Raw genomic sequence first — 25,420 nt, 5'->3', positions numbered from 1 at the left:
GATGGGTCTTTTGTAGACAAAACGCGTGTCTGGCGTATATACAAAATTTAGTCCTGGTATCTATGATGAGTTTAATTAACGTCTTCATAACAATTTGATGACCGAAAGTTTTAAATCTATTTCATTGAATACATTGTTATGATAGACGTCTTCAACATGTTCAATTAACATAAGAAATGTTTGACCCTTCTTAATTTGAAAACAAAGGAAAAGTTTTGCAACATCTTAAAAATGTATTCAAATTTCATGTAAATCCATATGTTTTTACTCGATATCATCAAACATACAATGCAAATCCTAACGGTTTACATATGTTCTCACTCTACGAGGTATGTGTAGCTGCATATTTGTTTCAAATGCATAATTTGTGCAAGAAGCGATTTTCTTTGATCATACGGTTTATTTTAAATTCTTTTGTAGGAACTGATTTATCTATAATGATGAATAACCCGTGTGCCGTCATGTTAATTCTGTGTTTATGTTTTGTAAATATATCAGCTCAACTTCGTTGGCCACGTGAGTAGATAGTTTGTTCCTTTACTATAATCTGCACAGAACGTTCCGCATGATTAACAAAAAAAACCACCCAAATTTATAAAAAAAAATGTTTTTAAGTATGGCTGGATATTGAACAAATTCATCACGAGATAGAAAAGTGGCATAATCTTTTCTTCTCATTTCTTTGTGTTCGCGGTGACAACCTACTATGAATGAAATTTGAATGTCCCTAAGACATCAATGGAACAAAACCAAAGCCCACAAAACAGCAACGAAAAGCAATATCTGATAGCACTTCATTAAAGAATAATTGGGTCACAATCATAAAAAACAAGCTGCATAGAATACTGAATTTGCTTATATGTAAATCATTCATTTTTATACTCTAATAACAACCCTTCGTATAGCCGAAAATACCTTATGGATTTTCATCATTGTTGAAGCTATATTTGTCTTATAATTTCTTTTCTTATACTCCATTTTTTTCTCTGATGAATATTTGTCTCATTTCCTCAATTTTCTGTTATATATAATTGACATCAATATCAGTATTAACCTAAAACATATTTTCGGAGTAGGAAATTTAAACAGTACAAAAGTGAAATCTATATTGAAATTCCGATTGCCTTTTTTTAAACAATGGTATACTTTAATCACATTCTTCTTCTATTAAGTGACCTATCATCAAAATTTATATGAATTACTTTTACAATGTTATTAAGGGGGTACCCAACACTATACCCCAAAATATTCCTGTCGTTTAATTTTTCTAAAATTTTTTCATTGATAAACTAGGCCAACCTAAACATCTTGTAAAAATTTTAAAAGATTTGAACCATAGGTTTAAAAGATTTGGCAATTCAAATATGGCATCTTTTACATACTAGTATCGGCCAAAATTGGAAGTTTCTGAAATATGGGTATAGGGTTGAATTTGTAAAAAATAAAATAATTTAATCCTAAATTGACAATAGCATAGCTAATAATGATAGCTGAGGAGAATGTTAGTTCACTGATACCCCCTTCTTGTAAGTTTTTTATTCCGGTTAAAAACATTTGCCAGAACTTTAATAGGGGGTATCAGAATTAGCCCCTAAAAGTGAATGATGTGCTTCTATATATATAACTAGTATTTGAAGAAGAATATTTTTTTTGAAAAAAAATGTGTCGTTTAATTTTTTCGTAAAACTAAGCATTTGGAGTGCTATACTAGTCGGTTGTTCGTGCAAATTTTTTTAAAAATTTAACCGTTAGAATTTTTGGAATTTAAGTTTAAATTAGGCCCCACCCTCAAATTGGTTCATTAAATAAGAGCAAAATCTATTCAAAAAGTACATAATGGCCATTATTTTGTTTGTCTTTTGAACTAGGCCTTAGTTATATGGCATGTGAATGTATCATCACAGGGTTAAGTGTCTTGCATCATGATGACTTTTGTGTGACCTTCAAATGTGACCTCAAGGTCAACTTTATGGGTGTTTTTCCGTAAAAAACACAACCATGTAGGCCGTAACTTCTTTGCCTTTTGATCTAGGCCTTACATCTTTGGCATGTGGATGTATCACCATGAGGTGGTGTGCCTTCTTAAAATTTTGACCTTCATATGACCTTGAACTTTGACCTCAAGAACGATATATGTGTTTTTTGGTAAGAAACACTTGTACAGGCCATAACTTTCATGTAGTTATGAATTCATATTTATTTAAAAAAAATCATATAACAAAAGCTTTAATCGACCATACAACAATATGGACACATTTTATGACATTTCAAGCCATTCAATGCACACGGAATACATAATGGACATGTAGTCACATAGAATTGTTTGAAAAGGGAATCGTTTCTATTGAAGCGCAGTGTACGTACTTAAATAAATACTCAACAGACAGCGAAGTGAAAAATTTCTAGGAATCAAACAATAGGAGGAGTTATGCCAAATAACTATATATATACCAATAAAGGGACAGACGGACAGGGGTAAAAAAAAATCCCCCCGCCCCAAACCGACAATCAGTTGCAGGGGAAACAAAAAGATGTAATTGATTTTTGATTTGAGATACGAGCTGTTGAAATTAAAAGCATGACACACCAAAAGTACACATGATACATAGGCAAAAGCTTTAAAGTTGGCAGATGCTTTACATGAGCAAGATTTCAATTTATTGGTCGTTTGGCCAGATTCAAACATATACGATTAAAAAAATAACGTCAAAACCATTGGTGCAAAGAAATTACGGCTTATGAGGGATGAAATAGAGCTGACTGTGCAAAATCCTTATACTGTTAAATCAAGTTCGTTAAACATAGACCATTTTTTAGTATTTCTGCAGAGGTTTATAAATATGACAATTAGATACAACTGATTTTTAGTTAAAAGCACGGCAGTTACAAGCTTCACATTATTTTTGGGCCCCTTATTATGATAGAAAATGATTACTCTATTCGGTAATAATCTTGAATTGAGACTTGAAAATAAACATTTTCACTTGTCACTTGCAATAACATCACACTTTCTTTTTTATATTTATTTCACAATTGCACTTGATAAAAAAAAATCCGAAAGATACACAAACATGACAATGGAACAACAAAAGAAAATAACAAATTTTGCTATCCCTTCAAAATTGAAGTTTGATAAATCGAAAATAGCATGTTCTATTTATATCATACATGTGTAGTTTCAGTTTCAACTATGATTCTAAATATAGACTTTACTTTCCCTAAAATTGCGGACGGAATAGAAGACACCCGTTAATTTTCTACACATGTCACGATAAAGGTTGGAAAAAGATACTAGAAAGATAAAGTTTTTTTTAGATGCATTAAGAAAGCAAAAATATGTGTAGTTTTTTTTGGACTGAATGAGATGTTTTTTTTCTTCTTTTTGCCTTGTTCCGTGACATTTTAATGATGCACTGGTGGTTGAGTAGTCCAAATAATTATGACGTCTGGGACGGCTATTTTTTTCTTTTTCTTGGACGCCTTCTAGTCCAAATAATTATGACGTCTTGAAAGGCTATTATAATTTTTTTCTTTGACGCCTTACATCGACGTAAGGCGTCAAAGAAAAAAATTATAATAGCCTTTCAAGACGTCATACAGTCATTCCCAAAAAATGGGTACAATTCGAATGTAGACACTGTTAAAAAATAAATTTCAACTGAGCAGAGAGAGAGTGTTGTTTTCTTCTGTGTCTATATCTAGTCTGTCATTTTTTTAAATTTTTACTTACACCATTTTAGTTGTTTTCTAGTTTTAGCATTTTTTGTAAGACAAGGTAAGTATGAACGTATCGGAGGTTAGTGTTGTATAAAGTCATCTTAAAAATTGCATTAGAGAAAAACACAAGATTTACATCCAGGCTTATGTGAAATGGGATACATTTACCACCATAGCAAACTGATTTATACGTATTATTCTGTATATATTGAAAGCAAATACCAATTTTAAGGTCTGAATTAATATAGTGTTTAAAAAATAATTCAAATAAGTAGTTTTCACAACTTATTTAGTAATAAATTTAAACTAGTGAAATGTTATGCTGTATAATATTTTAGTTTCATAATACAGCTTTTCAGGAAAAACCCTATTATTTATGTTTTGAATCACTTGTATGTATTTTTTATGCTTGTATTAATCCACACCCCCATCTTTGTTACGGAGGTTGATATCAAACCAGTATCTGAATGCTGATACATAGTAACACTTAACTCTTTAATGCTAGCTTTTCTAAACAATTTATTGACATTACAAACTAAAAAACTGTTTTCTCTCAAGTTATATGTTTCTTTTAGTCAAATGGACTTGTTCTTGTCAAAATCTCCGTAACGATTCATGAACTTTCACTCAAAAATATGTTTTACCTAAACCGAATACTGTTCAACTTAATTGTATTAGCTCTATACAGATAATGTCATCTTCCTTCACACCATAATGTATGTATTATACTCAACTATGAAGTTTTGGAGTCAAAATAGTTTCATTTCGAAAATTTCTATCCTTCGTAACGACATTTAAAACCTCCATAACGGACAATTCCAGTTCTTACCAACAGCAAACATATAAATGAATGTAAATATTGGAATTAAATGACAAACAAGACAACAGAATTAAACATTTTTCTTAGTAAATCGTTATCTAAAAAGAGTAAAGTCCTGTTAGAGAAAAAAACAAACTTTTTTTCCTTAAATTTCTATCCTCCGTAACGTAAATCAATGATGTCGTCTATGATTGACATCACCTTTTGATTTTTATTAGTGATAATTGATGAACTGATTTGGTATCTATAACAATGTACAAGAATTTCAATTGGTATGATCGTGTTTACATGCATCTTTAGATTTTTTTTATTTGCATAACCTCCGTTACATTGATGAGTCCTAAATCATCTTGAAAATGTTTGCCATAAACCGCTGTTAAAGTTATGATTGTCGTCGTAATTACACAAGTTGTGTTGTAGATTATTTTAAATCTAAGAAAATGGCTGATATAACGTTATAATGTTGCTCACTTATTAAATATTCGAAAGAAACCAAAGATATAGATTTAGGAATTCGATATACCAGATAAAAGATAACCCAAATTCATTGAAATCACTCGTAATATTTCCAATGACTCCAGATTACCTTCGTTATACAAATGAAGATAAATTGTAAGACAAACTAAATAATAATCATAATAAAAAACAACAAATAGTAAGTTTGAATTTTTGGCAATTTTTTGTCATGGATTTATTAGGACAGTACAACTATTTATCAACCGGCCTATGAATTTGCATTCATCGACAATGTCTCATTAATGTCCAAGATTAAAACATTGAAGGGCAACCATCATATGTTTTCTCCAAATGGCAACTGGGCTACCAGACGCCAACTGTAATAAATTCAGCCAAATGCTAACAAACTTGTTTGTAAGCATCGCCAACAAAATTTATCAATCCATGACAAAAAAATTTAACACACAAAACAAATGAAAAAACCTAGGTTTTGAACAAACATCTCAAGTTAAACAGAGTTCAAAAACTAAACATCAGTTCAATGAAGTATATCAACTATACTGTACAACAGTTCAACGAAGTATATCAACTATACTATACAACAGTTCAACGAAGTATATCAACTATACTTACAACAGTTCAACGAAGTATATCAACTATACTATACAACAGTTCAACGAAGTATATCAACTATACTATACAACAGTTCAACGAAGTATATCAACTATACTTACAACAGTTCAACGAAGTTTATCAACTATACTATACAACAGTTCAACGAAGTAATCAACTTTACTGTACAACAGTATAAACAACTTGCACAACAACAAAAAATTATTCACTATGTATTTACAACTAACAACAAAATTGTTGTATCTTCAACAGAGCTTTCAACTTGATACATGCTTTTAACAACTGAATAAATTATTCAACTGACATACAACTTCATGAGTACATGCACGATGGCTTACAACTTAAAACAGTTTAAAGTTCAACTGGATATAAAAATCTGTTTGGATACTTAATGAACAACTCTAATGCTGACTGAATAGCATTAATAAATATGTCATTGCCAATATAAGACAGATGTACGCCATCATCAGCAAAAAGAGTTGGATGGATATCATCAAAATCAGTATGTTTAATAGCCTTGCCCCCAACTTTGTGTAGGTAAGATCTAACACCCCTATTTACACGGGCTCTAGACCGTTCTATTGCCTTTTTATTCATGGCATTCCTCCAAATTCGCCTTGGCAAAATGTATGACCAAATAACAGTTGTGTTTGGTAACGATGACATTAACTGACGTAAAGTGTCCTTAATATTATATAAAAGTTTACCATTTTGAATGTTACATAAATCATTACCACCGCAATGAATAAGAATTATTGAAGGTGGCGGTCTCCAATTCAACAATGCAGTTATAATAGAAGGAACCATGTCCCATAACATTCCTGAATGACCTATCCACACAATACTGTAACCAAGTTTTTCCAGACCCAGATCAATACCAGTTGCTCTAGTTTGAGTGTGTTCAGATGCCTTTTTTACCAAAGATGAACCAATGATCCAAATGTCATTTTTTGCTGAAAGCAAAATTAAATATTAGGAATTCTAATGTAGCGCTGAAATGATGACGACATCCAGCGACCCATGGTTTTAATCTGATTTTCAGTTTTACCAGACATAAAGGCTGACGTCGCTGCTCCTATTCTGAACGAATGCGTATTAAATCTAGATGTGTTTAAACTCAAAAACTTGAGTCCTTTGTTTAAAACAGTCTGAAACTGAAATCTTGTCAATGATTTCCCATTTATATGGCAAAAAAGAGGACCATCATTTCCAGGTCTAATTTGCAAAAAGGCTTTCAAACTTTGTAGAGGACAAATCTCATTTGATTCATTTGTTTCCACAACTAAAGTAGTGGATCTCCCTTTTTGATCAGTTTTTGAAAATTTTATCGTAACAAACAGCTGATTTTTTACATGGTCAATATAAACATCCCGCCTATGTAAAACATGCTCTAGCATAACATTCGTTGTAATGGCAAATTCACTCACACGTAAAAAAGCAGCAAAAGCTAAGTTAAATGCTGTTTGAAACAATATTGTTTCATATCTTGAAGAGCACACGTGCCTCAAAGCCACATTTAATCTAATCAAAATATCAATAGTCAAAGGTTCCCGAAGATCTTTAGACTTGTAAAGTCTATCACAACCACCCAAAAGTTTCTGAATGATAAAAGATTTAGTTAAATCTTCATTCCCTTGAATTTTTAATTTGTAACTTATTCCAGATATATATGATCTAATTGTAGATGATGAATAATGATTTAGTGACAAAAAACCAATATAACGAATAATTTGTCTGTTACTTGGTGGCCAACTAAGGGGAATAGAATATTCCACCCTGAACATATTGAACGAATGCAATGCATTTTCATAAACATTTCTGGTACTTTGAGAAATTGAATAATTCAACAATTTTGAAGCTTCTACATCAAAAGATCTAAGAATTCTTGTGGAATTGTCTGTGGCGTCGGGTCGGCGTTGCTCGTTACTTCTCTGAACTTCTTCATCTGTCCACGAGATAAAGCATCAGCAATAAAATTATCTTTTGAAAAAATATGCAACGCTTTAATTTGAAAATTGAATAATAATGTCCACAAAACTATTTTTCTCAACAAAAACATAACCCTGTCATTTTTTGAAGATTTTGAATTTAAAATTGCAACAACAGCCATATTATCACAATGAAAAATTATCTTCTTATTCGTAAACCTTTCTTTCCATAAATAGATGGCCAAAGCAATAGGTATAATTTCCAAATAAGTAATGTCACTTAATAAAACTTTGCCCCAATTATATGGCCATTGTAAAATTGCCCATGACCCATTTAAATAAGCTGCACAACCCAGTGAATGACCACCTGCACTGTCTGTATACAAATGTAAATCAGCATTTGAAACCCAGTCTAAATCTTGGATATATGTATAGCCATTAAATTCTTTAAGAAAATATTGCCACATTTGCAAATCATCTCGTATTCCTTTGGTCAATCTTATAAAATGATGAGGTTTTTTAACATTTTTAAAAGAACCATATAAACGCCTCAAAAATGCTCTACCAGAGGGAAGAGCCCTTGCACAAAAAGCCAACGAACCCGTTAAAGACTGCATTTCTTTCAGAGTAATTTTTCTTTTTTCCAATACCCAATTTATCTGATCTTTAAGTTTTTCAATTTTATCATCTGGTATTCTAACCAACATCTCATCTGAATCAATTAACAAACCTAAATACTCTAGTTTTGTGCAAGGACCTTCAGTTTTTTCATTTGCTATAGGAACTTCCAAGCTTGAACAAACATTTGAAAATGCAGTCATAAGAAAAAGACAGTCATCTTTATAAGCTTCTCCAACAAATATAAAATCATCAAGATAATGATCCAAATTTTCAGAATGCGTTTTATTTTTAACTGACCAATGTAAAAAGGTTGAAAATTTTTCAAATGTAGCACAACTAATAGAACATCCCATGGGCATTGTTTTTTGGATATAGTAAAGACCATTTAGTTTGATGCCAAGTAAATCAAAATCACCAGGATAACATTTAAGTAAAGGAAATGCGGATTTAATATCCATTTTTGCCATTAAAGCCGATTTCCCCATTCGTTTAACAATTTTGACTGCATTGTCAAATGATGAATAAGTGACCTTGGTAAACTGAGTATCAATAAAATCATTGATACTTTCATTTGGTGGGTAAGACAAATGAGTTATCAATCTAAGTCCACCAGTTTTCTTAGGAACTAAACCAATAGGAGAGCACCGAAGATTTGAAATAGGTTTATGTTTGAATGGGCCTGCCATTCGACCTAATGATATCTCATTATTTAACTTCTTTTGAGCTTCAATAGGGTTTTTCAAAACAGACAACAAATTTCTATATTCACATGAATGTCTAGGACCTTCGTAATGAATTTTAAAACCATATTTAAATCCATTCAAAAGTTCAACAGCGCTTTGCTTATCATGATATAGTTCCAGAAGCTTAGATAGTTCATTTACATTAACCGGAGACTTTCCTAAGGCCCAAATATTAAACTGGTCTGGATGTAGTTCTGAAAAATTGTAAATTATCTCTTGTTAAAACCACCTTTTGGGTTTTGTCTATTATCAGAGTTGTTTACGAAAGGTGTAATGTTATTTCTCTTAAACCTAGATGGACCAGTATTACCTTCATTGTCCATATAGCGACGACATCGTAAAGCAGGATGATTAAAACCACATTTGAGACATGCATGTCTGTATTGGCAATTGCGTTTATTGCAAAAACCTTTAAAATTAAAATCATAACATTTATAACCAACATTAGCCTGCTGTTGTTTTTGAGAATTGTTAGTTAAAATACGCAACCACAAAAAACCGTCTATGGATGACCATTTTTTTGTATGATCCCTTGATACTCTCAAACGAAATTGTTGGTCATAAGAATACCATTTTGCAACAGGGTGATCAGTCGCTGCACCCCTTATTATGGACATATATGAGAAAAGTTCACTTGCTTTTCAAGGATGCCTTTCAATAAGGACCTGGGCATAAGCAATAAAACAATCAGTCCAATTCTCAACAGAAGTAATAGTAAGGTTATTCTTAACTTTGTTTTGTATTACCAGCATACCGTCATTAATGCCAATGGTGTTTTCATTTGTTTGACTGTTGAAATTGTTGCGATGCATAAGGGACAAATCAATATATTCAAAATTCCAAATCTTATCCTTAAGCTTTTGACTTATAAATACATCAACCTCATTAAAACCAGGCATCATTAGAGGTTCATCAAAAACATCAATAACCTCACCTAAGGCAGCTAATTGAGGTTCATTCTCCTGCAATTCTACATCTGGTTGCAAGGCAACTAATTGAGGTTCATCAACCCTCCGTCTTCTTACTACAGGGGCATCTTCATCAACCTCAACTTGGGGACGCCTTCTCTCATTCCTAACTGGTGGTTGCTGTTGTTCCATAGGAGCCCTTCTAATACGAAGTTCTCGACCTCCTACAACCGGGTCCTGCCGACGACGTCTGCCTCTACCCCTTGGCATTGTTATACACTATTATAATTATAAAAACAGATTAGATACATACATCAAGTATTAAAAGACTTAATCATATTTCAAAATATAATTTCAGGTTCTTAATAATCATTCAATTTAGATAAATTAAATACCACATATAACCCACTACGTTGTCTTCAATAACATTAATACATTTGAATGCATTAAACAACTGAAGTTTGTAAGTAAACACAATTAAAACAAGTGCAATGTTCTTTTTAACCAAATAAAACGTCGTTATAAACAGCAAGTTAAATTACCAAGCTGATTTAATTATCCGCAAATTAATAACTTATAAAAGATGAACGTGTATCAAATTAAACATTAGCGGACATGTAAATGTTAATACGGCTTACACTACAAACATGTAATTACCTGTTTAAAGAATATCGCTCATACATTACAATCAAAACAAATATATCATCTGTATCAAAGCATTTTAATTTAAAAGCTATTTAAATGCTATTCAATGATTAATATATGTGTGCACAAATGTAACTATTAAATAATAGTCTACATGTACTTCGTATAAATGCTATCCAAGTACGCGATACATTGAATTAAGAATCAAACTATTGCAATAACAACTTTAAAATAAAATAAAATTATTCTTAACAAAATACAGAAATAAAATCATTCAGAAAATTCAACTGCAATAACTATATCTATTTATCAATAAAACATATGTACTTATCTTATGTCTGAATCAGCCTATCCTTTTGTGTTCCTTCAGTTCAAATCACGCAATGAACAAATCACGAAAAGCATGCAATTTTATACCAAATAAAAGCGGGAAAACCGCTTATGAAATTATGTAGGTAAATGAAAGACGCTCAAGTCCTTCAAAATTAAAGAAAAGATAACTCAAGTTTAGCAGACGATAATCTTAATTTATTAAATTGATTTAATGCTTAATGATTAAATCTTAATAATAGGGAAAAAACAAGTTAACCTACCTTTCTCAAAACAACAATTTTTTTCTCAAAATCTGTATTTTGTTTGTCTGTTTTCTTTATAATAAATGATGTCTGCTACAAAAATGACTTTCGGCAGTGTCGACAGCCGCTGATATTGATAAAAAAGTCTGACAACTTAACTGTAAATAACTGCGTCACGGAGGTAATTTAAACGGAGGTTAGTTTTATTTACATTATACATGGAAATATGTAACAATATTGTTGAGTTGCTTTCTCAAAACTGATTATTGAGAAGCTTTATGGGTGCTTTCAATGAAATAATCATCATTTTGATAAGTTCTTGGTTAGTGCGTTCCAAAATACGCGTTACGTAGGTTGGATTCTTATATGCGACAATCGAAAAAAAGAGAAAGAGAAGATTTTTTTTTATTTTTCGTTTCATTGCAATAAAAGTTAAAGGCAGGATTTTGAAATTTGATGTATCAACTTTGCTTAAAGTCACATTGGGCATGATTTCCAATCATATAAATATGTTTTGACTGTACCTAAAGATACGTTACGGTAGGTTATACGTTTATCGGCGACATTGGTTTAATGGGTAAATCAAAGTGTATATTATAACGTTTGATTCTAAAATATTTTTGTGGATAAAAATCAATATAGTGTCAAATAAAAAAAGCAAATCTAATCATGATTTAGATGAAATAAAGTATTTTAATTCACACCGATATTTGGAGTTTTTCTTGGCGACATTCGGAATTCGTGTGATTTCCGTATATTGAATAGAAAATCACACAAATATATTTACGATATACATCACAAAAGAATTTAATTTTATTTTAGTATACATATTAATCACTTAGCACACAAAAAAGATTATCTGTGACATATGTTAAGCTTGCATTTTGTGGAAATTTTGTAATTGTACCCATTTTTTGGGAATGACTGCATAATTATTTGGACTAGGACGCCTTCCTCACAGAAAAAAATTAAAATAGCCTTGCCAAACGTCATAATTATTTGGACTAGTGGTTGAGTATCCCTCTGGGTATCTTCAAACTTTTTACATGAATATAAATCATTCAAAAAATATTCAATTGCACTTTAAATAATATGACAGCAATTATAAAATCATGAAGAATTCGTTATCTTTTTTTACATTACTACATGTATTACTAAGGCCATAGTGTATTTTATTTAAAAATACCAGTTTCGTTTAACAAAAAAAAAAGTATGAGAAGTCAATTCAGTTTTGATTTAATCAAGTTGATAAGAAGATCTACAAACATAAGATTGTGTAATTGTCCAGGGATTCTTATTTATTTGGTTAAAATTTTATTGTCGGAGGGAGCTACCATTTGAGAGGAGGGTAGGAGCCCGGGGTCCTGATTCCGAAATCCCGGCTTAAAAACATGAAATCCGGAGGTCCCGAATTAAGATAAATTTAAATCCCGACATCCCGATATCCGAAAATAGAATTTCGGATCTCGAAAGGGTCAATCCCTAAATCTTAACATTAGAAACACTCTATCCCGGAGTCCCGATAAAGGTCATATCCACCCTCATTTGAGGAGGGGGGCTTGGATGAAATTTGAAAAAGGCAAGACAGGCTTTGGAACAAACAAAGGCAGGATCAGTAATTTAGCATAACAGGATGACAATTTATGAAAACAATTTCAGTAAAACTAATGAAAATTACAGGTCCGTATAGAATGAAAAAAAAAAATGCAGGACAATATAATGATGAGTTCAACTATAAAAAAAAATGCAGGACAAAGTTTTATAAATCCTACCCCCCCCCCCCCCCCCCCCCCTCTTAATTTCAAATGGTAGCATCCTTAGACTTTTTGCACTTTATCTCATTTTATTTAAGACCTACATGTAGGCATTGCCAAGTAAAAAACGAAAACAGTTATGGTCCCTTCTCTTTCTGCTTCCCTCCTTTTCAAACGTCCTTGTTTTCTTTTGGTAAATTTATTTCACTTTGAAATTTCCCATATATGAGGCAGGCATTACCTTTAAATGGGGACGAAGTCTGTATGAATTATTTTTGTAACTTTTAAATATTTGTTAAAACAAGACACGGAAATACCGTAACGTTTCCGATTTTGGTTCTGTTGTTAGGGATTTAAGTTGTGACGTTATTCAAGTTATGACGTCATATGCAATATAAACAAAGAAACGCTATCATCAGGTAACGTTTTTTCATTTCAAGGAATTATTAAAAATGAAATTGGTATTGCGTTCCTTGCTATTTATATATACTAGACTGACAAATATATATTTTACTCAAAGATTCATACAAACGAGACCGGAAAAAGGAAGTACATTGTACATTTCTGCGCAGGTCTGGGATTTCAAAATATGACATAAAAAAAATTGAACGATTTTGAGTTCATTAGTACAATGAAAAATTCGGGAAATTTTCCCGAATTTTTTTTTTTTATTGAATTTTCTACTGTTATTGGGGACTACGTCCCCATATTATGTCTCATTGAAGATTCTTTTATTGAAAATGATTAACTTTAAATGATTTTTAAGGATTAAATTAATAACAAAGGGTGTACAGCTGGTCTTAGCAATAATGTATCATTATAACATGATAACATTCTGATCATGATCTTTTAAACGCTTGCATATTGTACATAATTTTAAAACGCAGCAATGAATCAGACTATGAGTAAGAGTTATTTTTTCTTAGGTGTTCTGTACCCCCTTAAGTCAGATTATTCGGTGCTTGAAACGGTTTTGCCAGATGTATCTATCTTTATGCGAATCCCTCTACACTTGTTTATCTGATATGATAATCTTTGAAGACGGTCAACACATACTAAGGCCGGAACCGGATATTTTTTTTTAATGCGGGGTCGTCTTTGACGGAAAGCTAAGACAATCCAAATCACAAAGGCATGCATGATTTTTACATATATTGAAGGTAGTCAAACAGCTGTAAAACAAAATGGTTATCTTACTCTTATTAACAGACCGCAATATATGCTTTATGAGTTTGATATATATATATTTAAGCTCCATTAACATGTCCATCATCGGTGAAATTTGTTTGCGGTGAAGATGGCAACTCATACCGTAATGCCTGCTTTGCAAGAAGAGCGTAAGTAATCTAATGTTATTTTTAAAATACTTGGTACTCGTCCTCTGTTCTGTTTTTCTCCCTTTTTTATTTTTTTTTATCTGCTTCCTCATTTGAAATAACAAGTTATATAGCATGAGTAACGAATAAGGACAGAGAAAACTATACTCGATAGATTTCCCACAATAAATCTTATAGCGTTTAGTTTTCTGATTTCGTGAATGCCTATATCAGTAACATGATTACCTACAAAACATGAAAACTACACGTTATCATTTGCATGCGTCCAACGAGCTTTTCAAGTTTTACCTTCATCCGGAAAGCCCAAAGTCGAATATTTGAAATCCAAGGATGTATGGGAACAGTTGAAGATCTTTTTGACTACGAAATGGCGGGAAAAAAATGGTCAAATCCATCAAAGGTCAACTTTGCCTTTCATTTAAGCAATAAATTCGCTTCAAGGAACAAATACATTGCAAACATAGAAGTATAGATTATAACATGGCCTTTTCCATATTGGCCCTGGTATCATCCCGAGACTCCCATATCGGCCTCGAGGCTTTAGCCGAGGGCCGATATGGGTCGAGGGATGATACCAGGGCCAATATGGAAAAGACATGTTATAATCTATTTATCACATATCTAAGTTCTGCAGAATAGAGACACAAAGTTCAATTATACCAATTTAATGAAACATAACAGGTTAAATTTTAAACTTTGTATCACAAGAGTGTCGTCAAGGACGCAATGACGTGACGTCATTTTGAATTAGGGCACAATATCAATATAGTTTTTTTTGCCCCGGGCAATTTTGAGGTTATTGCATATGCAAAACCCAACGTATTCGTAACAAATATGTGATAAAGAAAATTAGTCCATTCAGTTAGGAAGATATCCAGCACTTAAGTAAAAGAAGGAAATCAATAGCTTTGAATATATCAAAATGTTATCATTGCTTTATTTGTAAACAATTTTTCAGAAATGATTTGATCTATTTCAAAAATGTTTTTTTTAAATATTAGTCTTATTTCATATGTAATGCAAAATCATACATATTCCTGTCTTTGTCTGTTTCCCTTAGGACGTTCTGCTTTGTCTGATATTATGATATTTTTGTCTTGAAAAAACTCCATCGCTCTTATTCTATACATTTCAAACATTTGTTTACGTGTTAAGGTTAGACCTCTACAATTGCAAATGGGTTATTGATTTGGTAAATACTAGGATAAAAGTAAAACAACTTCCTAATCCCCTTCACAAATATGACGTATAAACGTATTTTAACAGGAATAACATGAATGATGTAAATTTAGATAAGCCGATTATTTTAGAGCAAACAATTTAATCCAAGTTTATATTCCCGACCAATGCCTTGTCATTTTTTTTTTATTCAGGAGTATTTTAAATTGAATGTTATATGACTGTTGTCTTTATATTTTTCTTTTGTCAATGGTGATATGAGTTTTATTTTGATTTCCTACTGACATCAGATATCTTTTCTATTTTTCATTTATTGTTTTAAAAGAGATATTGAGTGACAAATTGTTTACTTTAACTTATGCAAAACATATAAAGTTGACACTAAAATTATGAAACATCGTGTCATTCCGAAATATGTATATACTATAATTGTCCCCTAAAGGCCCTTGGGCTGATATCGGTGTCTCGGGATGACACGACATATGACACGGATTTTGCCATTTATTATTCTCTATTTAAAAGCCAGAAATATATACAGATGTTAACACGCTTAAATAGTTATCAAAGGTACCAGGCTTACAATTTAAAATGACAGACGCGCGTTTCGTCTACATAAGGCTCATCAGTGACACTCAGATCAAAATAGTTAAAAAGCCAAATAAATACAAAGTTGAAGAGCATTGATGACCCAAAATTTCAAAAAGTTAAGCCAAATACGACAAGGTCATCTATGCCTGGCAGCAAGAACAGGGATTTCAACAGATCAACATCATTCAAAAAAGGAGATTTGCTTGAAGGAGTTGGAATCAGTTTCAAACTAAGGAAAAAAACCTCTCAACGGATAATTTTTATATATTATTATTCACTTATTTTCAGAAATACAAGAATAGAGTGTAATAAGAAATGCCCCTGTAAATCATCTTGTACATCATCATGCTCAAATACTTACCAACCAGTTTGTGATAGAGATGGAAAAACATTTTTTAATGAATGCTATGCAAGATGTGCGTAAGTATAAATTTTGTAGATAAAAAAGAAAAAAAAAACGATTATATATTTATAATATCTTTACTACCTCAATTCAATTTTTGTCCTGACTATGTTGAGTTATTTCCCACAGAACAAGCACTCAATTTTCAGTCAGTTTTCGTAAATATATTTTGACCCCAATTGGCATCTACAAATGACTAATTCATTTATATCTATTAAACAATGTGTATACTACAGTGTAACCTGCCTAATCCGAAACCTGAGTATCCTGCTTTAACCGACATATTTTCATGGTCCCAACATATGCCTAGTTTTGCAGACAAAATTGAGCATTTCGACACCCTACTTTATCTGACATTTTTGTCTTGTCCCTCAGTGTGTTGGATAAGACAGGTTACACTGTAATTATAATATTAGGTGACAGTACAAAACTCTTTCATATATCACATACATGTACAAAGCTGGTTTTCTAAATTATCAAACAGTGAATGTCTTTTTATACTAACGAATACACGTTTAACTATTTCAGATTTGCTACAGTGAAGTGTCAAAATCGATGTCCATGCGAGACATCTTGCAAATCCTTTTGTAAAGACAATTATAAACCAGTGTGTGGAAGCGACGGAACAACCTACAACAACGAATGTTTAGCTAGATGTGCGTAAGTATATACACTTATTTAAATGAAGCATAAACATTTATGGTATAGAACCACTAATTCAGGCCCGATCGGAAAGAATATACAAGAAAGTGGTACATATTTTAAACAAAATAGTTCCTACGCATATGTGTATATTTGTCATGGCATTAAATGAAAGCTTCGGGACTTGGGAACACTGTAGACTTTTTGTTGAAAGGTTTATTCGAATAATAAAGAAGAATATGACATTTTTATAGGAGGGCACATTTGGCCCGCTGTTCAGATCAGAAGTTCCTGTTTTTGTACTATCAAATTGCCTGTAAAGTAGCCATTAATGCTTGAAATAACAGAATTTAACATAGAAAGAAATAAGGCTATGAATCGGTGGTTTTAAACTGAAGTATTTTTTGTTGAGGAGTCAGTTATCACAATAAGTTAGTTTTAATATGGAAGTTTAACGCTGATCAGTTATACATTTTTCTTGCCGTATAATTCAACAAAGTTGGGAAAGGGTGTCAAGAATGTTCAAATGAAAGACAACAGCCGACAGTCGAGACTTCCTAGTTTGAAGAATCCAGACATGTCAAGGTGTGTTATACCACCAAAAATCCATTTCTGACTTTTATACCGTCAATAAATATTGTTGTTCTCAAAATTTTGAAGCCAATTGTATTCTATTTTACTTTAAAGGTGGATGTTCTGTTCTTATTTGTATAGGTATAGCGACACATAAGCTTTATTGATCTAGATATACTAGTAAACAGAAACCAATGCAAAAAAATTCCGAAAAAAATGAATGTATGACCTTTTTATCTTTGACTTCATTACTGAAACTAGGACATCATATGGCAAGCTTATTATCATTCTGCAGTAGTTATCATAAGTTTAAATAGTACACGATTGATGGATTTAACTCTATGATTAGTTTTGTAGACGAAAAGCGCATCTGGTGTACTCAATTTTAAGCATGGTATCTTTGCTTTGTTTATGGTTTTTGTTTTTGTTTCGAAAGTCTGTTGCTGTTATGATTATTTATTTATTCACCTCTAATTACACATAAATTGCTTTCAATTTAAGAGGTATGACCATTAAATGTGACAAACCTTGCCCATGTGAAGCATGCAAGTGCCCAAATCTACCATTTCCAGTGTGTGGTGCTGATAACAAACAGTACAAAAACATGTGCTTTGCTAAATGTGCGTAAGTATGAGAGCGTGATTGCACCACATTTACACATAAACCAAAGTTTTGTAGTTTGTCGAATCTTTGTTTATTATGATAATTTCCCATGCACTCCACCAAATTAAGGGCAACCAGATAAAATAGAAAATGATTATATAGTCTTTATATAAAAAAAACATTTGTTCACATTTCAAAGTTTACGGATTCATGCAGTTTTATTTTACTAAATTTCTATTTTGTGTAAGATGCCTGATTATGTTTGGGAGTTTGAATATTAACTCTAAGTGTCTAACGTCAACACTCATCGGTAGTTTGACAGTTTAGCTGATTGATTAGAACGCCGACTTTTTTTATTATCTAATAGTGTTTTGTAATGGGCATATGATAGTGCAGTTTTAACTCATATTTTGTATATTAATATTTTACAGTTTTACATAAATTATTTTAAAAAAGTCAGACGATAAAAACAAATTGTTTTTGTGAAAATATATTCATATATTTGTATTTTCGTTCCAGAAATGTGGATGTGTCTTGTATTCCTAATTGTCCATGTCAAAGATGGTAGAAACAAAAAGAAATTATATAATGAATTTGTGTACACTCTATTGGTAATAAGGTTAATAATAAAATAAAAGCGTGCTTTAATTTACACATAATGGATTCTCTTTATTTTCATTTCAATGATAAAAAGTAAAATCACAAAAATATTGAACTCCGACGAAAATTCAAAACGGAAAGTCCATAATCAAATGGCAAAAGCATGTGATAAAACACACCAAACGAATGCATTGACAACAACTGTCATATTCCTGACTTGGTACAGGCATTTTCGAATGTTGGAAATGGTGGATTGAACCTGTTTTTATAGCGCTAAACCTCTCACTTTTACGAAAGTTGCATCAAATTCCATTATATTTTTAACGATGCGTGAACAAAACAGACATAATTGTCAAAATAGGGATACAGCAGTCATTACCGTGTCAAACGACAGATTCACGACAAGACATTCAACCGAATTATAGAATTTAAAAATCATAACCAGCCTGCTTTATTTGCCTCGGAGACACAATTCAACGATGCCGCAAGAGTTTTTATATTACCTAAAAGAAACAAGCTGTCGAGATTTTATGGTAGCATATTCAGATATATTCAAGATGCACACAATAAACCAGATATAATATTCGGAGGCTGTAGAAGTCGGTTAAAAAATGCTAAGGTCATTTTCAGTAAATATGACGTATTGTTTGCGAATGATCGAGATATCAATTGGCTATCCAAAGCTATCTCCTTATCCAAAGCTATAAAAGTTTTGTAGACATTAAGTTGATCATCCAATAAAATTGAGAATGGAAATGGGGAATGTGTCAAAGAGACAACAACCCGACTAAATAAAAAACAACAGCAGAGGGTCACCAACATGTCTTCAATGTAGCGAGAAATTCCCGCACCCGGAGGCGTCCCTCAGCTGGGCCCTAAACAAATATATACTAGTCCAGTGATAATGAACGCAATACTATTTTCCAAATTGTACACAAGAAACTAAAATTAAAATAATACAAGACTAAAAAGGCCACAGGCTCCTGACTTGGGACAGGCGCAAAAATGTTTGTAATTGTTATCAAATTCACATTTTGTCCAAAAGGAATGTTTTGAAAACTTCAAATTTAGAAATTTAGTAAATATAAAATCAATACATTCTACACGATTATGAACTTATTATTACTTTTATGCAAACTAAAAATATCAGACCAGTCATAATAATTATGTGGAAAAACAAGGGCACATCTGAAAAATTAAGGGAATAAATATGACTTCATGTCTGTGTCAATTTAAGGCGGAAGAACTCTACCGATGTTCCAATGTCGTGTTCGATGAGGAAAACAAATTAAGGTAATTACACAGACACTGAAGAATTATATGAACCTCAAAAGGAGCAATATTGGGTGATTCATACATTTTAAAATGTAACTATCAGTAACAGAAACAAACGTAAAACCCCCATATCAGACGACTAAACTGTTATATTTGTGTATCTAAATATCTAAAAACATAAACACATGTCGCTAGTGAGTTGAGACATAAGCACATCGTATCAGTTAACCAATTCGGGAAGGAGACTGCAAAACTTATAACTCCTTCCTCGTGAATCTATAACAGTAGTCTGGTTTATAAAAAAACTTAGTTAGTCTTCCTTATAACTCAGGTATAGCTTTCATTTCGTATACGTAAAATGATATTACCAAATGAAAGCTGAAGAACTGAAGATTACTTTAGAACCTTGGTGAAAATTACTTTTAGATACTGAAAACATAAATGAAATATCAGATCAGAACATTTTCAAAGTCACAACTTCAAGCAACTAGTAGGCTAAAATTTGCAATTAAATGTATGTTAATTTGTTTAAGCAGAAGTCAGGATATTACTTTATTTGAATTAAAGACAAAATGGTATGCATGCTTGAAAATCAGATTTTTAAATAGACGGCAATACGCTTCGTGGTTTATTTCATAAAAACCGATAACAGCATCAAAAGATGATTGAATGATTGTGTAAATTGCAAAGAAAGTTATTCAAGAAATAAAATCGATAACTTCCCTGGCAAAGCAGCGATACCATGGCCAAAAAGTCAAACGTTTACCAACAGTTACATTCAGATAACTTTACTTTAGGCATCAACCACCGTTAAAAAATAAGAAATAACTTAGGTTAACTAGTGGAGGCAGCAGTAACCATAGGGACATTCTTGATGGTTTTATTGTAAACATCAGTGTTACATCAACCTAAAAAAGTCAGTCCAGTCAAAAAACATTCCAATATTATGAATTAACATATCCATGCGACTGTAACATTTGATGGTAGTTGAACTCATCAATATACGGGAGACGCAGGATATAAACTAATCATAGATACCAGGATTTAAACTGTGTACACCAGACGAGCGTTTCGTTTTCAAAACTTCAATTGATTCATCAGTGATGTACAAATCAAACAGTTTAAGATGGTCAAATAAAATACGACGTTGAAAATCATTGAGGACCCAAATGTAATGTATACAGTTAAAGCAGACATTATTTTGATTAACAATTTGGCCGCTTTGTATATTTGTATTTCCCAAGTTGTGCTTCAACTACAGCCCATCAGGTTGCGGTACTATTCGCTGTGTTTAACATCCATTGGTAGCGTTTGCTTGTTTTCTGTTCTTTGGATGGGTTTTCATCTCTTTCACACATTCCCGTTCCTATTCTCTATTGTATATTCCGAAATAGGATATGTTTTTGTAACATACCTATATCATAGGCCGACACGCTAAGCCGCATTTAAAAGTTTTAGTTCGCGACCGCTATAAGACCGCTATAAGACATTTCCCACTATCCACACACATTATTCTTAAGACTATTATTTGCCCTATTCTTTCATGCCGATTGCTTAACAGAAAAGCAGCATTTATCTATTGTGAAATATTAGGTTGAACCCAACCGGGGTTACGATCTACTACACTCGAGTGTGATACGCTACCCTTAAGAATTTGACCAAACGCAAATAATATTCTTCGATTGACTTACTGTTTTTTTATAGTGCTTGACGCTTCTTTCAGCTTTATTGAATTGAGGAAGCCGGAGTTGATAGAGAAATTGCGGGGAACGTATTAAGCATTTATAATTTTAAGTTGCGAAATGTTTTCAGTAGATGGAAGATAACCCTGAAACATGTCCTTTATACATTTACAATGACATGGTAAAATACATATGCTAAGTACATTCAAGCATGAATTATCTGGCGACTTTGTTAATCATCTTTTTTCATTGTTTGGCCAAATTAATGTTTGCTCGAAAGCTCGTCAATATGTCTCCTATTATAGGGAATATATAAAACAGATTTGCAATGGTCGGTGACAAAACGAGCACTTTGTCATACAATTGTTAGATATTTGTTGTGTTTGCCCGGAGATAATTGCAATGGTAAGAATCAATTATATAGAGTTTTTCCTAGTACATGGGAGATAACCCTGTTTTAAACACGTCGCATTTATAATTTCAAAGGCATGTTAAATACTATAGTTATTCCAAGTTCAATTATGTATGATTTATCACGCTTTGTTAGATGTCTCTTTCAGTGTCTGTCAAATTAATGTTTACGTTTTAATTAGTGCATACGTCTTATGATGGTAATGGCGGATGTACATAAGACAAATGCAAAATGCTACAATGGAAATTTTAAAGTTTAATATTTGCTTTACATTTCGTTGGAATTTTATGCAGATTTGCAAAAATCTTTATGCATATACCCAGTAGGTGAAAACGCGGAAGTAACTTGAAATAATCATTGTACTTGAAAATTGTAAGTACTGCCTATCATTTCTTCTACTCTGTAGTTTATAATTACGGTTGAAGTTATAAAAAAATATTATTAGTTAGCTCCTTAAACAATAAGGAAGAAGTAAAAAAAAAAGATCTTTTTACAATAATAAGCTAAAAAAACTGAACTATTAAAACTGTTAAACACTGACGTCAGAATTCATTTTAGTTAAAGCGTTTTTATGCGAAATTGGTATGACGTTAAGCACGTTATTGCGTCAATGCCGTGAAATGCGACAGAGCAATTTGATAAATAGCTCTTCTATGAAATCTAATTAGTTCAGCTTTATGAAATTTATATCCAAAGATTAGGCAAGTATTACTGTTTCCAAAAATATAAAATAATATTCTTTAACTTTTCGTAATAGTTTCAAATAATGATACAAATATTGCCAAAACGTCAAAAATATGCGTGTCAGACGTAACAAATTATTCGCAAAATAACTTTTGCGGGAATTTTCGAGGTCTAAGAAAGAGTTTAAAATCCGCGAAAATTCGCATGAATGATAAACGTTATATATGATTTATGAAGTCATTGCTGTTTTTTGTGTTGATAGAATGGTCAAAGCTATGTTTTTCAAAAATGAATAATCTTCGCTATGGTCAGGTTTCGGAAAATGGTAAGTTATCAAAAGTCATCGTCTTTTAAAATATCAGATGATATAAAATTTTGTTTTCAGAAATTATTCCTACAAAAGTGCTTAGATAGACCATTTTAAATCCGGAATTTAACAGCACTCGCACCACAAGTAAAAACGCATTGGCTTCGGGAAAATGTCTTGCAAGATTGTCCAATGTCGAATTTCGCCGCTTTTTACCAAAAGACTGTCAGTTTCAACGTCATTATATTAAATATTCAATTTATAGCATACAAAATAGTGCTTTTGCGTAATTGTGCTTTCACCCCACATTACGATAACATACTTTTTGATAAGCTGTTAAGTCGAAATGACTTCGTTTTTTAACAAATCAAATGTCTTGCAAGTTTGTCCACTGAACAATTTTCTTACGTTTTGAACGTTTTCGATTCGGGACGCTATACATATATGTGTTTTCAAATTATTTCTAGAAGTTTGTTCTTTGTTTTGGTGTTAAACACCACTACATGTATGAACGACATTTGTTGTATTTTATTGACCTGTCATCATAGGTAGGAGAAGCCGGACATCAGGCTACCTTAAGTTAAAATATTTGCAATAACTGTCGATTATGATCGGAGTCGAACAAATCTCGCCACGAGCGTATCTTATAATCGCCAGGCTTTTTATCACTTTATATGAACTCAGTAGGCCAATCACCCTTCTAGGCCATCGAAATTGAAAGCAGTTCGTGATATATGAACGATATTTCATTGCTTTTAAATAAAAAGTACGGTTCGATTTCATGTTTTAAGATAAGAGGACAAAACAAAATAACCAAATTACAAATTTCGAAAATAGATAGAATCATAGAAACCACGATAAGAACTGTAATATATAATAGTAGTTATAATCAAATAGAAAATGAATAATTATCTAAAAAGAAAAAAAAACATATGGCAATTTGTCAATAAATAGGTAAAATATTAATTGCAGAACAGAAAAATTGTTTGTCCGAGACAGAGAGAATTGAATATTGTAAAGAGATGAAGAAACTAAAAAGAAAAGAGCAGAAAAATAAAAGTTACATTATATATAAAGAAAAATACAACACCAACAGCAAAACAATCTTTAAAACGACAGAGTTCATCTCTCTCTGAAAAGGTCTTAGAAAACATGAAGGGATTTATACATGAAACAAAACAGAAAAGAAATTACGATGCACGTAATGCTATGCATGTAATATCGGCTTCGGTCAGCGGGGAAAAAATTTCAAAAGGAGAAAAAACCAAACTGAAGTATTTTTAGAGTTTCAAGCAAAATACCCATATTTTAAAATATCACAACGTTTGTTTGAAAGTTACAAGCCGTTTTTCGTAACATCGCAATACATGTTGTTGTCGGCAGCACATAGAGGTACAGTTTTTGAACATTTAAATGACATATGTGCTGATACTTTATGCAATAAGACTGCACCGGACGCAAAGTGTTTAAATCGGTCTTGCAAGGAATGTGGAGTCGAAAAACTGTCCTTCTACGACAATGAATTAGATACTTCTAAAAATGCTCCCGACATTAAATGAGAAAAATTTGAATACCTATTTTGTATTGTCTATTTTTCAGGCGCGGATCCAGAGGGGGGGTTCCGGGGGTTGGAACCCCCCCTTTTTTTTGACGATCAATGCATTTGAAAGGGGACATGTAATTGGAACCCCCCCCCCCCCCTTTGTCCTGGGTTAGGAACCCCCCTTTTTAAAATGGCTGGATCCGCCCCTGATTTTTGCTTGCGTAACTACCAGTAGGAAATATTTCATACATATTCAAGACTTTGAAGTATCCATATCGACCAAAAATGATTACAAACAAAACGAACAATGTATACAGATTACAGACGTAAAACGTCAAATTTTGACGTTACCAATTGGGACGCAATATCGTGCGTAACGTCTATACGTTCTATAACTCACTTATATTTATAGATTATCGTTGATCATCTCAACGAGATTGGTTTTCTCGCTTGAGCTGGTACAGCGAAAGTGAGAAAAGCAATCGAGTTGAGATGACCAATGATAATCTGTTTATCGCTATTTTACCTATGACGACGTTGTCAATTTTATGTCAATTTCGTTAGCAACGCCACGTGGCCTCCTTAGTTTCTAGCGATAATTTTTCCATCTCAAGCAAGAAGCATGATATGAAAATTATCACAAAAAAAGATCAAAAGAAAAATGCACAAAATAGCGATAAATTCAAATATTTCAATAGACTTTAATGATCATCAGTGAAATATGCAATAGTTCATACCATAGTTTGATATGAAGTTAGTATAAATGTTTAAGGGCATATGTTACAGTTACGG

The 25,420-nt window shown here is 32.2% G+C and overlaps 2 protein-coding genes across 2 annotated transcripts; one reads left to right on the top strand and one right to left on the bottom strand.

The window, feature by feature from the left end:
* The first annotated feature begins 400 nt into the window (after positions 1-400).
* LOC139491373 (four-domain proteases inhibitor-like) lies at positions 401-18,784 on the top strand. Its single transcript, XM_071279015.1, has 6 exons — positions 401-516; positions 14,053-14,137; positions 16,193-16,324; positions 16,836-16,967; positions 18,024-18,146; positions 18,645-18,784. The coding sequence occupies exons 1-6, from the start codon at positions 438-440 to the stop codon at positions 18,691-18,693; spliced, it is 600 nt and encodes a 199-aa protein (XP_071135116.1). The 5' UTR covers positions 401-437; the 3' UTR covers positions 18,694-18,784.
* Positions 5,194-11,030, bottom strand: LOC139491348 (uncharacterized). Its single transcript, XM_071278979.1, has 2 exons — positions 9,853-11,030; positions 5,194-6,579 (listed from the first exon to the last, which is right to left on the bottom strand). The coding sequence occupies exons 1-2, from the start codon at positions 10,094-10,096 to the stop codon at positions 5,978-5,980; spliced, it is 846 nt and encodes a 281-aa protein (XP_071135080.1). The 5' UTR covers positions 10,097-11,030; the 3' UTR covers positions 5,194-5,977.
* Positions 18,785-25,420: the final 6,636 nt, after the last annotated feature.

This window comes from Mytilus edulis, chromosome 10 (genome assembly GCF_963676685.1).
Source record: "Mytilus edulis chromosome 10, xbMytEdul2.2, whole genome shotgun sequence".
NCBI classification, from domain to species: domain Eukaryota; kingdom Metazoa; phylum Mollusca; class Bivalvia; order Mytilida; family Mytilidae; genus Mytilus; species Mytilus edulis.
The sequence above is the reverse complement of the archived record's forward strand: the minus strand, read 5'-3'. Positions and strand labels throughout refer to the sequence as shown.

What these genes read in the sequence shown, in the direction of transcription:
- LOC139491373 (XM_071279015.1), top strand. Translation starts at nt 438, where the DNA reads ATGATGAATAACCCGTGTGCCGTCATGTTAATTCTGTGTTTATGTTTT. An exon ending in GCCTGCTTTGCAAGAAGAGC is followed by an intron (nt 14,138 to 16,192) that starts GTAAGTAATCTA and finishes ACTTATTTTCAG; the next exon opens with AAATACAAGAATAGAGTGTA. An exon ending in ATGTGCTTTGCTAAATGTGC is followed by an intron (nt 18,147 to 18,644) that starts GTAAGTATGAGA and finishes TTTTCGTTCCAG; the next exon opens with AAATGTGGATGTGTCTTGTA.
- LOC139491348 (XM_071278979.1), bottom strand. Translation starts at nt 10,096, where the DNA reads ATGCCAAGGGGTAGAGGCAGACGTCGTCGGCAGGACCCGGTTGTAGGA. An exon ending in ACCTCAATTAGCTGCCTTAG is followed by an intron (nt 6,580 to 9,852) that starts GTGAGGTTATTG and finishes TTTTGCTTTCAG; the next exon opens with CAAAAAATGACATTTGGATC.